The 16,422-nt window shown below is 45.0% G+C and overlaps 1 protein-coding gene across 2 annotated transcripts in view; it reads right to left on the reverse strand.

Annotated features, from left to right (window-relative positions):
• Positions 1-222: 222 nt before the first annotated feature.
• Positions 223-16,422, reverse strand: part of nrg1 (neuregulin 1) — a 92,391-nt gene continuing 76,191 nt past the window's right edge. For both annotated transcript variants that reach the window (XM_063210441.1, XM_063210439.1), the window contains 5 exons: positions 10,913-11,015; positions 10,349-10,493; positions 8,408-8,538; positions 5,676-5,888; positions 223-2,910 (listed from right to left, as the gene is read on the reverse strand). In XM_063210441.1, coding sequence (XP_063066511.1) covers positions 1,854-2,910; positions 5,676-5,888; positions 8,408-8,538; positions 10,349-10,493; positions 10,913-11,015 — 1,649 coding nt within the window. In that variant the 3' untranslated portion in view covers positions 223-1,853. The remainder of the gene's footprint in view (positions 2,911-5,675; positions 5,889-8,407; positions 8,539-10,348; positions 10,494-10,912; positions 11,016-16,422) is intronic.

The raw sequence follows: 16,422 nt of genomic DNA on the forward strand, positions 1-16,422 counted from the left end.
AAACTATTAAAATATAGAATTTATGTTCGTCTATGTAAGGCCCACATAATAAATAAAATATAACAAACAAACATAAATAAATAAATAAATAAATAAAATACAAATAACTGTAAATGCATCTTCAATGGGCCGCTGTATAAAATATGTCGAACATTGATAGGAGGGACTTAGGAGATAGGAGATGAGAGAGAGAGAGAGAGGTAGAGAGAGAGAGAGAGAGAGAGAGAGAGAGAGAGAGAGAGAGAGAGAGAGAGAGAGAGAGAGAGAGAATAGAGAGACTTTATATCATATACTAATAAGGCTGACTCGTGGCAGGAGTCAAACGTTGCTGCTAGTTATCTGCAGTTGATCGATGTGCACAGCGTCCTGCAGATGTCTGTACATGTACAAATAGATAATGTATACTGTATGCATTTCAGTAATATCAGTCATTTGCCATGACTTAAGTCCCAAACGTAGGCTATATTTGGGGATGTAACAAAATAAAATATGTCCTAAAATAACTCTTTTTTGTACAGTATAAACAATAACTTTTAAAGAAAGTGAATGTTTTATATATGAAACACAACGAAAAGGAACACTTTGGACAATGTAACATTGGTATAAAAAAGTGTGTCTGGAAGGACGTGAAAAACAAACAAACAAAACAAACAAAACTTAACAAAATCATAAAATAAACAAACAATTGCACAGAAAAGCACTTGCCATCTATAGTGTGGTCAATATTTTTCAAATGGTGCTATATTTCCCCCCACAATGCATTACCGTTGAACCTATGGATGTGTTGAAAACACTGACACAGTGAGCCATATATTCACTCATTCAGTCTCACAGGAAACTGGCTGGGGGCCATGACACAAAATGGCCGATGGCAGCCATGATACAAAATGGCCGACAAACGGCAGCCTCTCACATGCCTGCGATTTACAGGTACTGTATGTCCTACTGCTATGACTTCACACAATCTATACCAAATGGTGCTGTTATCAGAGTTGAATAATATCTATGAATAATATGAATTCGGACAAACATGAATGGTGTCTCAGAAGGGGGTGGAATCAATGATTATACCTTGAAGTGGCACATAATCATCTAGCTTTGCATTAGATTGAGTATTCATACAGTCTAATCGTCCCTCGACCCATATAAAAAGCTTACTAAAGGTTCCCTAAGTCCCTATGCCGAGAGTCAGATCTTCAATCTTCACTGACATTTTCTTTGAAATGGGCAAATTTAGACGTGAACAAACATGGGTTTACGTTCCTAGGCCAGCTCTGCAATAGTGTTAAAAAATGAGTATGATCACTTAATGCTGGTGGATCTATTTCCCTTCGAAATCAAAAGTCCTTAGATGGTTCAATGGAGGAATATATGGCTCAGTGTCAAAGCAGTTCCCTAAATTTCCTCTAACTGAAAATAAAGGCACCATTGATATATTTTTATACTCATATATATGTATATTTTGCCTTTGAAATACTGTGACTCCAGCTACATTAAAGTGTATGGCACTTCCTTCCACAAACTCATCTGCACACATTTAATTTATAAAAGACTTTATTAACTACATCTCTAAAATAAAAGTTTTTGTCTTTTTTTTAAGTTCTTAGTTATTTGTTTCCCCCCCGCTCTTTCCCTCAAATACTTTAATTTATAGAAAATAAACGTTTAATGGTGACTCTGTAGCAGTACATTTTTTTTGTATCATTTCATTTGTCTTAACTCAGCCATAAGTATGATTGAAGCATCTGTAGTGTTACGTTGGTTTTGGGGTTTGTTTCGTTTTGTTTGTTTCGTTTTGTTTGTGTTTTGTTGTTTGTTAGATTGTTTGTTCGTTTGTTTGTTTCTTGTTCTCTTTATACAGCGATGGGGTCTTGGTTGGTCATCACGTTAGATAACCGCACCTGCAGGTCCTCCTGGGGGGACAGGCGGAGGGCGGGGTTAGTCCTGCTGCCGTCCAGGGAGCGCAACACCACCGCCGGGGAGGCCGACGCCACCGACGACGTGCCACCGCCCACCACCACCACCCCCTCCATCACCACAGCCACAGCAGCCACAGCCGAGGGGTTCTGTAGGCTGAGGAAAGGCGTGGCCTCTGCCACTCGCTCGTCCTCCGTCTCGCTCTCGTCCGAGCTGCTGCTCTCCTGCGAGCTTTCGCTCTCGCTAGGGGGCGCCGTTGCCGAGCCGGCTGCCTCTGCTGCTGCGGCTGTGGCGCTGCCGCTTCCTGTTGCTTGCATGGCCGCCGCCGCCTGCATGGCCGCCTGCCTGGCCGCCTGCCTGGCCGCCTGCCTGGCCGCCACCTCGTCGGCGCCCATCATCACGACCACCCCGTTCACGGGCTTTGTTCTTTTGTTGCTCGCGGCAACAGCGGCGGCGGCCTGGCGGAACTTCTTGCAGGCGGCGCTGGGGGACGTGGGGCTGGTCGCCGCCGTCACCGCGGAGTCACCCGAGGGTGACGCTGCTGTCATGCCGACGGCCACAACGGATGCTCCGGCGGCGACGTTGGCCTCGTACTCCTGCGTGCTTTCGTACTCGTCATCCTCCAGGATGTGCAGGGGGCTGGGCGGGGGGCTGGGGTCCTGGCCGTGGTTGTAGTGCGCAGAGTTGCGCTTGCTGCACTGGTGCGGCCCACTACCGCCGCCGCCGGATCCGCCACCAGTTCCTCCAGCGCAGGCTCCCCCGTGGTGGCTGTAGGCTCCCCCGCCGACCCTCTGCTTGTCCCGGGGCCGGGGCGGCGTGAGGAAGAGCAGGGGCCGGTCCTCGTCCACGCTGGGGCTGACCGCCATCGAGGGGATGGAGGTGGCCAGGCTGGACAGCGGGGCGGACATCTCGGAGGGGGGCGAGCCGGGCGTCATCGGGGACAGCAGCTCCATTTGGGACAGGTGGGTAGGGGACGTCATGGCCGACATGTACCTGGGAGATGGGGGGCGGGAGAGAGAGAGAGAGAGAGAGAGAGAGAGAGAGAGAGAGAGAGAGAGAGAGAGAGAGAGAGAGAGAGAGAGAGAGAGTTGGCGAGAGAGACAGACAGAGACAGACAGAGAGACACAGATGGACAAAAAGACGGACAGAGAGGAAGAGTTATGTTCAAGATCCCTATAGGCGGAAATGTGCTGTAACTCTTTGAAAAAATCTATAAAAGTATCCCTGAAATCTCCACAGTGCCTCTACAGTATGTAGGTATAGTCATTATAAATTCTAATGCAGCTTGGACTAAGTTTAGCATACATACAGTACATTGTGATATATTGGGCAGACATAAATGAAAATCTGCTGCATTATGGAACTGGAGATGGCGACTGGAGGGGCTAAGAAGACCAAACTGAAATACTGTACCAAACTGTCCCACAGAATTAGAACGTCAAGCAAAAGAATTCTTTACACTTTGCATTGATAATGATTATGATGCTCAGCAGATTAGCTGTGTTCAATCAGATGAGGCAGTGTTTGAAATTTCTAAATGCACAAAAAGGAAAAGGGGTTCTCGCCCAGGGCACCAAATTGACTAGAAACGGCCCTAGGCTCGGCCCACTGTTTTCCCTCCGGACAGAATAGCGTCAGTGCTAGCAACGAAGCGGACAGGGTTCGACTCGCAAGAGAAAATAATGACCAAACTGAGCTCTCGTGCTAGCTCTTCTCCAGCATAGGAAATGAATATGATTAACATATTGATTAGAGTCAAACATGATGGATCACACCATGCGTTACGTAGAGACTCTCAGACAAGATATCTGCGGCTAGGATCTGCATAATCCATAAAAATGATTTATCGTATTATTTTTCTTGTGCAGATTACTCTGGAAACATATCTGCTGCACTAATATTGAATAAGGAATACAAAATTTATGTTAACATATAAAAGTTTGGATAATGATGTTAAAGGACTCTGAAACACAGGGACTGAGAAATACCAACCATAAATTTAAGACACTGATGAAATCGAAGCAATTCTGTGACTGTTTATCAGAAGCATTTTTTTTTACAGGCATAACCGTTCATCACAAACATTTGCAGGGGATGTTGGGGCTAATTTTTATGAGTGCAGTCTCACTGGAAAAAATGACGAAATCAGGCGAAAGAAAAATTGCGGCTGGCACCAGAAAAAGTGGGCACCAGCCCTCTGACAGCATTTGTAACCCCTGGAGCCCATGGAAAAAACACACAGCAGACTTCAGCATCTTACCTCACCCACCCAACACCAGAGAGAGAGAGAGAGAGAGAGAGAGAGAGAGAGAGAGAGAGAGAGAGAGAGAGAGAGAGAGAGAGAGAGAACAGACGTAGAGACCCACCCCCTCATTCACCTCATCCCACCCAACCAACCACCCAGATAAGTGCCAGGCTGGGCTATATTTCATCCTAGTCCAGCCTAGAATCTCTTGTGCCCCTACCCCTATTGTTCTGTTGCTGATTGGCCAAAAAGATTTACCATCTTTCAACCACAACCACCCTCCCACCCTCACAGAAACGACAAATAATCCACACATTTATAATATGTAGTCTGACCCGAGTAATCCATGAGTTTCCTATCAATAATCATTTTCCTCTCAACAATCAATAATCATTTCCCTCCCATACATGTTACATCTGGACAGAGGTGGAACAACTGAATCGACAGATTATGGTAAGGTATGATACAGCCTGGCTAATTTGGCAGTTCCAGAGCTTCTGAATGAAATCAGTATATTAAGGTATGGTAAGGACACGCTACACAATATGCTCAATTAGTCATCTCCAGAGCCTCTGTATGACTTTTTATGGTGAGGTGTGGTGAGGCCAGGCTTCACAATATTGCTGTCAGTCTCTTTCAGTCCCTCACCCCACCCTGTCCCACCGAAATCCATTTCCATTCCAGCAAATGATTGGGACAGAGAGACATGGGCTAGGAATGGGAAACGACCCAGGGAAGGATTCGAACCATGTAGCCCCTCTATGGTACAGGTGTGTTAGCTGTAAGTGCAACGCAACATCTCCCCGATGCGTACCTCTCGCTGTGGGGAAAATCTTGGTTGGAGACTGGTCAATACTGTGCAGTAGAGCATGACACGGGAGTTGATTTTCACTCCCGTCCCATCCCGGTCCCAGAAAAAAAATCCCATCCCGTCCCATCCCGGACTGGAGTAAAAGAAACAAATCCCATCCCGTCCACTCCTGAAAAGAATGTCTCCCAATCCTGCCCACTCCCACTCAAAATCAACCCCAATCCCGTTTCGTCCAAAAAGAGCCTTTTTTTGTTTGTTTTTTAAAGAAAAAATAAGCGCCATTCCCGTTCACGTTCACTTTTATTCCCACTCCTGCACGCTCCCATTCATCTTTAAAAATTTGACTCCCATCCCGTGGGAATCCCGCAGGGAATTTCAGGGAATTCCTGAAAAATGTCATCCTCTACTGTGCAGCAGGACTTTCCCCCATCCACTCCACGATGTAATTACCTCTTGCTACAGAGTACTGTACACCAGGATTTACCCCCACCACCACCAACCCTCTCTCAGTTGGCCCCACTCTACTCCCCAACCCACATTGGCGTAGTCCGCGGCACTTACCACTTGTGGAAGGGCTAATGTCAATACCCCCACTCTCCCCTACTCCTGTGTGGTACCCTTTCAGCTGTAATGTGATTCCCCCCCCCCAAAAAAAAAACCAACCAAAACAAAACAAAAACAAAACCACCACAACATGCTTACCTCTCGCTATAGGGCGAGTCTCGGCTGGAGTCGTGTGCTGTCTCCCTGGTGCTCTTGAGGTAGGCGGCCAGGTCGCGCGTGCCCCCCGTGGCGTTGAGCCGGCCCCTGTGGCTGGGCGTGGCATGCCGGCTGCCCGCCTCCATAGACGACGATGACTTCATCGGGGCGGAGCGGATCTCCGACGCCACCTGCTCATGCTTACTGTTCATCCAGCTGAGGAGAGAGGGAGAGAGGGAGGAGGAGAAGAGGACAAGAGGAGTCAGAGGTGCTCTTAGAATATATGGAGAGAGGAAGGAGTGGAGGGAGAGAGAGAGAGAGAGAGAGCGAGAGAGAGAGAGAGAGAGAGAGCGAGAGAGAGAGAGAGATAGAAAAGAATGAAGAGAAAAGAAAGTGCAAGAGATTTAGACAGAGATAGGGTGAGAAAATGAAAGAAAGAGAGAGAGAGGGGGGTGAGAGACGAAAAAGAGAGAAAGCAAATAGGCAGATAGGCAGATGGAGAGGGAGGCAGAGACAGTCGGGCAGACAGACGGGGTCAGAACAGAAGAGGGTCACAGAAGCTCTCAAAGCACACAAATAATGTCTGAAGCAGGCAGAGGGGGAGATGGAGATGGAGATGGAGTGTGTATGTGTGTGTGTGTGTGTGTGTGTGTGCGTGTGTGTGTGTGTGTGTGTGTGTGTGTGTGTGTGTGTGTGTGTGTGTGTGTGTGTGTGTGTGTGTGTGTGTGTGTGTGTGTGTATGTGTGTGTGTGTGTGTGTGTGTGTGCGTGTGTGTGTGTGTGTGTGCATGTGTGCGTGTATGTGTGTGAGTGTGAGTGAGACAGAGAGAGAGACACAGACAGAGACAGAGAAAGAGAAAGACTGACAAGATAAAGGGCAGAGGAGACAGAGACAGAGAAAGAGGGGGAGAGACAAACAGACAGACAGAGTTAAAGGAGAAAAGAACAAGAGAGGGAGACAGAGAGTGTGTGAGAGAGTGCGAGAGAGAAGATAGACAGACAGAGAAAGAGAAAGAGAAAGAGAAAGAGAAAGACTGACGAGATAAAGGGCAGAGGAGACAGAGTTAGAGAGGGATAGAAGACAGACAGAGTGCGAGAGAGAGAGAGAGAGAGAGAGAGAGAGAGAGAGAGAGAGAGAGAGAGAGAAGATAGACAGAGAAAGAGAAAGAGAAAGACTAACGAGATAAAGGGCAGAGGAGACAGATACAGAGTTAGAGAGACAGACAAAGTTAAAGGAGAAAAGAATGAGAGAGAGAGAGAGAGAGAGAGAGAGAGAGAGAGAGAGAGAGAGTGCGAGAGTGCGAGAGGGCACTTTTAACTGGAGCACATCTGCTGAAGCAGCAGGGGAGTCTCTTTATGAAGGCAACTGTGATTTCACACCCATCACACACCTATCCAGAGGAATAAGGGTACGGCACATACATACACCACCACTGGTACTACTGCTGCTGCTGCTGCTGCTGCGCTCTACCAGGGGTTCCCAAACTGGGGGTCTAGATCCCTAGGGGGGCTGCGGAGATACTCCATGAGGGTCGTGGAGAGAGGGGCTGTATGCATGCAACCTTGAATACATGCTTTCATTTAATTGAACAATTCCAGAAGAACTCACATGTGGTCCTGTGATTTTCACATTATAATTTAGCAATTTTAAGGGGCAAAAAATGTCTCACATTTGGAATATAGGGACAAAATATTCTTAGTTCTCAAAGGGGGATCCCAGCAGACAAAAGTTTGGGAACGATTGCTGTAGACGGAGTACAAAGCTCTGTGGAGCCTGTAGGGCCCAAAAGCAAACTCCACAAGAACTTCTTTTTAAACTCCTCAAGATTTGAAGACATTTGAAGATTTTTTGAAGACGTTTGAAGCCACTTTGGTTTCACCACATACAGTAGAAAGCTGCTTGCTTTGATCTCACAATGCGCCATGACCGTCTCATCAATTATTACCATTTTTAACATCTACATCATTAGAGAGTCATTTCTGAAAGATGTGCACACTACGACTCGATGTTACTGTAAATGGGTCTCCCAGAAAGACAAGTCTCTCGTCACAGCTCTGTCCCGGAGGCTGAAAGAGAGAACCTCCAAGAAGACAGTTAATTTGAATGCTCCCTATAGTCTCTACTGCAGTTCCACAGTGCCTGACTGACTATGCAGTTAGCGGACAAAAGGAGAACTGAGAGAGGCAAGATAGCTGTCATTGAGATAGTCGAAGTGCGGTGGGTAAGACATGCGGCTGTGTCCTCGAATGTTCGTATTTGGACGCAGTGAAGAAAGGAGGAGGAGGAGGAGGAGGAGTAGGAGGAAGATGAGGAAGAGGAGGAGGAGAGAAGGGGAGATACAATACAGAGGAGGATACAGCTTATATAAGTGCCAGTCTATTGTATCTATCTGCCAGCGCAGACAAAGACGGGAGACTATGGAGATGAAGAGGCGGAGGAGAAGAAGAGGAAAGAAGAGCAGAAGAATAAAGTAGAGAAGAGGAGAGGGAAGGAGAGGAATGAGAGGGTCGAGACTAGACCAGAGCGAAGAAGAGTGATAGGGGAGAAGAAGAAAAGAGAATAGAAGCGCCGAGAACAGAAGAGAAGAGGAGTTAGAGGTGTATAGAAAGAAAAGAGAGGGGTAGAGGAGAGGAAAGGTGAGGAAAAGACAAGAAAAGAGAAGAGAAGAGCTGTGGTGAGTGTTGAGATTAGTTCAGAGGAGTAGTTGCGTGCACAGTGTTGAGCTCAGACCTTACCTGTGGCTGGGTGAGTGTGTGACTGTGGCGGACTGGTGTGTTGGCGACGTGTACTGGTTCAGGGTGAAGGAGGTTTCCCTCTCCTTCTCTATGACGTGTTTAGCAGGTGCAGCGGATTTTGAGATATACTGCTGCAGTTGGAAGAAATAAGAGAGGAATTCATGGAGTTAGTCAGAAGAACAAGAGTCAATGGGGATTGTTGAGGTTTTTTGAGCTTCAAGAATGTGATTCACCTTTCAACTCCCTCTCACCTGAAACTCAAATGCAACTCACATACAACTCATCTATAACTCACACGCTGACTACTACCATGACCAGAATGAATAGCTGCCTTCACAGAAATACAGTCAGAACTGTGAAAAGGGCAAAAGGGGAAAGGTGCTGCAGGTGCTGTATTGTAAAGTTTGGGTAACAATTTTTTTATATATATTTTTTTTAATGGGCTTTTTGGGCCTTTATTTCGGATAGGACAGTGAGAGTGTGACAGGAAGTGAGTGGGAAAGAGAGATGGGGTAGGGTTGGGAAATGACCCCGTCCGGACTCGAACCGGGGTCCCCATGGGCATGCAAGCCCAAATGTGGGGGGCTTAGCGCGCTGCGCCACAGCACCCCCACTAAAGTTTGGGTAAGAGTCTTTCTATGAAGCCCATATCTGTAGCGCATTATGAGCACGTTTATAACAACTTATAATGCACATCATAAATAATCATAGTGCATCATAACTACACTCATAATAACGCTTCATGATGGAGTATATCAACAGTATATCAACATCATGAATGGTTATAAACTACAGGCAGAGAAGGGGCTTACAATACATAATGCACTATGACTAATTATGATGTGCATTATAAGTTGTTATAAATGCGCTCATAATGCGCTATAGATATGGGCTTCATAGAAAGTGTTACCAAAGTTTGTTTACATGTAAGAAACTAGCATCTAATAGAGAGAAGAGAAGAGAAGAGAAGAGAAGAGAAGAGAAGAGAAGAGAAGAGAAGAGAAGAGAAGAGAAGAGAAGAGAAGAGAAGAGAAGAGAAGAGAAGAGAAGAGAAGAGAAGAGAAGAGAAGAGAAGAGAAGAGAAGAGAAGAGAAGAGAGCAGAGAAGGGCATACACAGCAGGAGCCACATCTGAGAGAAGTAGGCTGTAGCTGCTGAAAGTACACAAGCAGTGAGCAGGTTACTTTCAGAGTAACCGCGCAACACAAGTGAAATATAGGTCATGTCTTATAGTCTTATAGTACAGGTAGAGTGAAAAGTGCCAGCATTCATAAATCAAGAGCTCTCTCTCCTCATGCCTGGCTTTGAAGCCAAGTCTTACAGTACTTCTACTTCGCCCGCCCTTTGATATAAACTTCACTGAGTAGAGAAGTCATGCAATATTTACTTGAGTCTACACTACAGGGGGAGCCTTTGCCACCCACAGCCCCACAGCACAGACACTGGCTTTCTCTTCATCTCCCCCGTGAAAATACAGTACAGTACACAGACATCTCTCTCTCTCTCTCTCTCTCTCTCTCTCTCTCTCTCTCTCTCTCTCTCTCTCTCTCTCTCTCTCTCTCCTACGCACACACTCACACGCACGCACATACGCACAAGCACACGCACGCGCACCAGCCTTCCGCAGGCGCATTGACAGGCTAGATGTTTTAGGGGGTCTGTGGGTGTGGGTGTGTTTGAGGTCCATTGGCCACACACGCACGCACGCACGCACGCACACACTGTCTTCCGCAGGCGCATTGACAGGCTAGATGTTTTTAAGGGGGCGGTGGTCGTGGGTGTGTTTGAGGTCCATTGGCCACACAGACACACACACACACACACACACACACACACACACACACACACACACACACACACACACACACACACACACACACACACACACACACACACACACACACACACACACAAAGACACCAGCCCTCTGCAGACTTCTTACATTGACAAGCTGGATATTTTCGGGGGGCGGTGGGTGTTGGTGTGGATGTGGTGGGTGTGTTTGAGGTCCATTGGCCATGGAGGCCATGGCGTTTCGCTCGCGTAAGCTCTGCCTCAGCCTGTCATGGAGCTTTTGCCTTTGTTTTCTAGAGAGAGAGAGAGAGAGAGAGAGAGAGAGAGAGAGAGAGAGAGAGAGAGAGAGAGAGAGAGAGAGAGAGAAGATGAGTGTGAAAAAACAAGTCAGTATTGGACATTCACTGGAGAACATGCAGGCACAATAAAACGGTCATAACAATAGTAACAGTACCTGGCTTGAATGTTCACAATTTATTTAGGCCTACTTGAAGAACATCAATCTGAATGTATTTAACTTTTAATGTTAACCGTACTGTCTTATAAAAATAATGGAGAATATATAAAGAAACTGAAATGGCAGTTTCAGCAAAAAAAATATTCATTATGAGTGAGGAATGGAAAATGGAATACACTCAATATGGTTTTGTGTTTTTGAAAAGAATAAAAACAAGAATGGTGTGAGAGTGAAAGAGTGATGAGTGGTAATTACTTTGTTTTGCAGTAGGCTACCACACACATTATGCCCACCACTAGGAGTGCAATGCAGATTCCGGTTATTGTCAAAACACGTTTCTGATAGAGCTCCTCAGCTTCTGGAAAAGACCATAAACATATTCTTATAACTCCCAAGACAAACAAAAAAAGAAAGACCTTACATCTCGCCATCATCAAGTAAACTACTACTACTACTACAAGGATACTACCACAATGCACTAGGATTAACAGGGTTTAGGCTAAAACACTAGCAAGGTCAATTGTTGTTATTGGCATAACAAGTGCTACGGCTCTAGACGGGACATTCCTGTTATTAAGTATGCTGAGAACGAGAGAAGGTCGTGCTCACTCTGAAGAAGCTATTGGGATGCTAACAGTCAAACGTGACACATTCCTGGCTATGCATTCAAAAATGCCCACAGGTTATAACAATTACAGAAGCAAACACATAACAAAAATGCTAATTTCATTCAATCATGCATGTCGAAAACATTTCATGACCTTGTTAGGGCTAAGGACAAAAAAAATTAACAGCATTTGTTCACAGTGAGTACGTACTATGCTTTTTTAATGGTTTGTCTATCATGTTGGGAAAAATGCAGAACCGTAACCGAGAATGAAATATTGGTGACTGATAAGTAAATGGATGTCTCAAAAATAAATCAGACAACCAGGGCTGTAGCCAGATATCTCAAAAAAGTGGCCCTAGCCCAAAATACATAGGCTACATAGGGAGCTAACATTGTTGCTTAAACAGCCAACCAAAACCAAACCAAACCAAAGTGGGTGGAATTGATTAACAACAAGCATTGGGAACAAGTCGTCCCGAGCCCATCCGAGGCTACACGCCTATGAATATAGCTAAGTGCAAAGCAAGACGTCATATCTGATTCACCTTGTAATCAACTGTGAACAAATCTTGTTACAAGTCAGTCTATGTGACTGTTGGGTGATCACGTTCTCTTGTTTCATAAAAAAGTAACAAGCATCATGTCACATATACTGTCTCCCCATCCGTCATCACTTGAAAAGATTTTCTTTTCTTTTAGACGACAAAATGACATTAGGCTGACGTTGAACAGGACAGACAGGATAGAGACAGTCACACAGGGTCTGACACATAAAAAAGGAACAAGGAAAGACAAGGAGAGAGATGAGAGGAAAGAAGAGGAGAGGAGAGAAGAGAATGGGGGGCATTGGTTGCGATAGCATGCGTGAGACAGAGAAGAAAATGCGGTGCACACAAGGCCAGGGGAGGGGAGGAGGGCAGGGGAGCCTGGGGAAGCATGAGGGGTAAACAGGCACAAGCATAAAGCTGAAGGGATCTTTCCATACAGCATAACTGCTACACAGATAACAAGGCTTTATGTGGGCCACCCACATGTGACTAGCTCCGTTAGGTTAACTTCTGCTAAGCTAAATTATGCTAAGCTAACTCGGGAAAATATCCTAGGCTAACGTGAGATGAGATTGAAGGTTAGCCATTGCTCTCCTCGTCTCTGAAGGACATGATGTTTGCTTCTGACAGCTGGGGTGTCCAGTCTCACCACGAGGAGCTATGTGTTCTAGAAACAAACAACTGACACAACTGGCATGTCCCGAAGCAAGAGCTGTGGCTAACAGATATCGTCCACACTCTCCCACGATTTGGGCTGCCCATTAGGGGCGGCATCTCTGCTCTACTCTGACCCTGGGCATCTCTGCCGTGGTGTTTTGGTTTTTGGCTCACACATCAAACTGATTCTGGGGAGCTGACTAGGAACTTCTCTGAATTTGGAATTAGCCTGACAGAACAACAGATGGACTCCATTTTCACAGTGGTTAATTTGTGCTGCCCCTTCTTTCTAAAAAAAAAAAAATTCTCAAGGGTTGGAGGGGAGGAGTTCATCGAGGGGGGTGCCTCGAGTGCAAATTGAACCAGAAGCTACTTCCATTTCCAGGTATGCGAGAGACATAACTGGCCAATGTAATACAGACAGAGAGACAAGGCTGTCACAAATATTTGGGAGGCACCCTCTTCTCTCCCCTCTCCTCTCCTCTCCTCTCCTGCTCTCCACTGTGAGAATGTTTTCCTGTAAAAGTTATGGCTGTATGATCCCTTCACAAAGGCGCAAGACAAACAATTGGCTGGAGGCGGAGAACAAAAAGAGGGCTCAAGCGTCTAAAGTCTTCTACGATAACGATAACTCTGAACACTAGAGGAGGAAGAAGCGGTCCATACCCATAAATTCAATCCCAAGATGTTCTGCCGAGGCAGAAGGGGGTGACAAAAAGGAAGAAAGGAAAACAAAATAAAACAAAATATAAAACCAGAACAAGAAATAAGCGAGAAAGAAAACAAAAAAAACAAAACAGTGGGTTGAGAATTGAGTGTCATTGAAAACTTGTACACTGAATAAAATGTACTAATAAAATGGTGAAGTGAGTATGAATAAAATCAAAGATTCCTAGAAATTATTATTACAGTTACCATGTAATATGTATTCTAGTATTCTGGTAGCATACATAGACACATTTTCAGACTTTTTCAAATGAATTCTATTAATATCAGTTGTATGCACAACGCTATTGACCATAAAAAATAGACTGAAGAGAGCATTAACGACGTACTACAAAGTAACACAATAACATGCACATGCAAACAACACTGTGCTTGCACAAAGTCTAGTAGTCTAGCAAACGCCATACTACGACCGAAATGTGTTAACGCCATATCAAAAAAAAACCTATCTCCACATTTCACCACCAAGGTCTGGCAAGCATGCGGTCAGAGACGTGCACTTTGTGGAGTCCCACACGCAATAACATAAACATCTCGCGGCTCGTTTCAATACGGCCTCTCAGCTGTCAGTACATGGGTTAAACAGCCATGCCAGTTAAGTATGTTATGAAGAAATAAACATGTAAAAAAATACCCTTGGAGGTATCTTTATTAAAACAAACTCAAATGTCAAAACGTCACTCTCTGACGCTGCCTATACCCTACGGGGCGACAACGTCAAACCTAATGACACTTGGACCGCCTGATGTGGGTAAACCTCTCAACTGTAAACTTTGCTAAACTGTGATGAACTGTCAGTAACACTCTGTATGATTGGAACTACAGTTGCCTTTAGTTGAAATACTGCAATGATCAACTGAAGAAAGGATCCATTACTGATCTACACTTATTTCTGGTGTAGAGCTAAGCAGGGTTTGCTATTTTTTTGTTATGTGTGGGCTGACATTAAAAAAAGGCTTCTACAGTGTTTCCTTGCATGTGGGATACCCTGAGCGTGTTGCTGAAGGAGGATCAAATCATGCGTGGGATATATTAACACCCCGTGACAATGTTTAAGAGTTACAGTGTGCTAATAATGACCAACGTTTGAATGGGGGGCAAAAGGCTAATAGATTTAAGGAACATCTAAGAATTCAAAGCTGATTATGTTAGAAAGAAACGTTGCAGAGACACTGAAAACAGCTTCACAGGTCTTCGCCTCATCAGTTCACTAATGGACTTTGGCATGCGTAAAAAGCGCTCAGTTGGAGCGGGCCTTTGAAGTTCTAGTTCGTGGGTGGATTGCTCGGGCAAGCTCCCTCTTTTCCTTTTTTTCTGTTGGCTTCTAGAACATTGACACGATTTCAAGCCCCATCACCCTTCTTTTGCTCTACTGAATCATTTCTATATCCTGGCATCACCTTGTTTACCCAGATGGATGCTTTCTCAACACTTCTTTGCGTCCCCTCTTTCTAGTAGCCTAAAAGGTTTTTTTTTACGCAGCTATTTACTGTTTACACGGGAGGTTTAAAGTTAGTGGTTACGAGACTCTAAAGTGCACCACATTAAAAAGCAAGATGAGAGGACCAGACTGTGTTAGCATTCCTGGCAAAGTAACTTCTACGTACCTGAACGCCCCTGTTTGACAACACAGCACAAGCCTACCCCTCAAACCACAGACCTCGAAACCACTATGCAAATGAAATTCCCAAACCCTTTACTTTGCTTAAGGCGCTGGGGTAATGACAGGGGGGGATCATCCTAAAAACCAAACTTTAATGGAAAAGAAGGGGAAAAGGGTAGATGAACACGACCAGTTTTAGCAGCCATTTTAGATAGCTGTTGCTGTGGCGTTGGCCAGTGCTGCACCCTCCCTGCTCTCGGTCGGGCTGGCTGGGGCATGGTTACATCTTGTGGACCCCCTGAACGAAAACAATTTAGGGCCTTTCTCTAAATTCTTGTCATGGTCATCTACAAGGCCATGTAGCAATGGAGGGTCAGGAGACTGACTGCTATCCCCTTGCCCCACGCACGCACACACGTACGTACACACGCACGCACTCATAGAGGCAGCTGTATCTCATCTGGTCATCTGGACTTTACTGCCACTTCAAAGCAACACGCCTGTTAATAAGGTCTGTTCAGGGGTTTTTTGGTCCTTTTTTATGGTGTGGCTACTACTTCACACAGCCTAGTTACGTATGGCTCAATGTGTTTGTAAGGGGCAAAAGTCAGACTAGGAGTTAAATGAATGGTTTTACACTCTGGTGAATGTGATAATTCTTTTTTCTTAAAGAGGGGCAGTGTGTGTAGGACTGTGAGAGGGCGCATAACGCAGATGACATCTTAATAGTACTGCAACTGAACTGAAATGTTAATCGTTGACAGCTGCAGCTGTCTTAATTTAGTGTGCAGCTCTGAAAAAACACTATACTGGATTCATAATAGGAAATGTTGGCCTCAGAAGTTGAATGAAGTTAAAGTAACGATTTGTTGAGAGTTTGTCCATCAACTATAAATTGATTAAGCTACACTGTACAACTATAAACTGATTAGGCTACCATTCTAACAAATATTTGTAAAATGTATATGGTCAATGAGGAACACAAACTATTATTAACTAAATTCCATAATCAAAACCTTATAAATGTGAAGCACTAGTACATATACACAGTACATTTACTGCATATAAAATGTATCTTATTTATGACACAACCAGCAACAACACAATGACACAATAACGCTTTCCGTTGTTAATATTAACTGAAAACTAGATGAGATGAAGCTAAAGAACGTTTCACATGCGACGTGTTAAGTAATTAATGGGTTAAAAACAAAAACAACAGCAACACACTACTGAATTGAAAAAGGAATGAAAAAAAAAACAAAACAAAAAGAAACACTACTGCACAGTATGAAAAAATGAAAAACGCCTACTCTGCACTGAGACTGATGCTGTGTCCGAAAATGTGTATTCGCTCACTGCGTAGTTCACTCCCTAGGAGGACAGACATGAATTATACCGGGTTTTTTTGCTCCCTACGCAGTACACTACGCAGTGAGCGGACGGACATTTGGATGGACACAGCGTGAGACTGGACTGAGAGGTGAAACGAAGCAAAAGGAAGTAGTAGCTAGCGCTGTTTGAGCATGCTCCAATCCAAGCACAGGCAGCAGGAAGTGGGAAGTGAGACGTACTGTAAAAGCTGGCCATTACGTAGGTTTGGCAGCGATCACCAGTAAAT

The sequence above is a fragment of the Engraulis encrasicolus genome, chromosome 11, assembly GCF_034702125.1.
Source record: "Engraulis encrasicolus isolate BLACKSEA-1 chromosome 11, IST_EnEncr_1.0, whole genome shotgun sequence".
In the NCBI taxonomy this organism is placed as follows: Eukaryota; Metazoa; Chordata; class Actinopteri; order Clupeiformes; family Engraulidae; genus Engraulis; species Engraulis encrasicolus.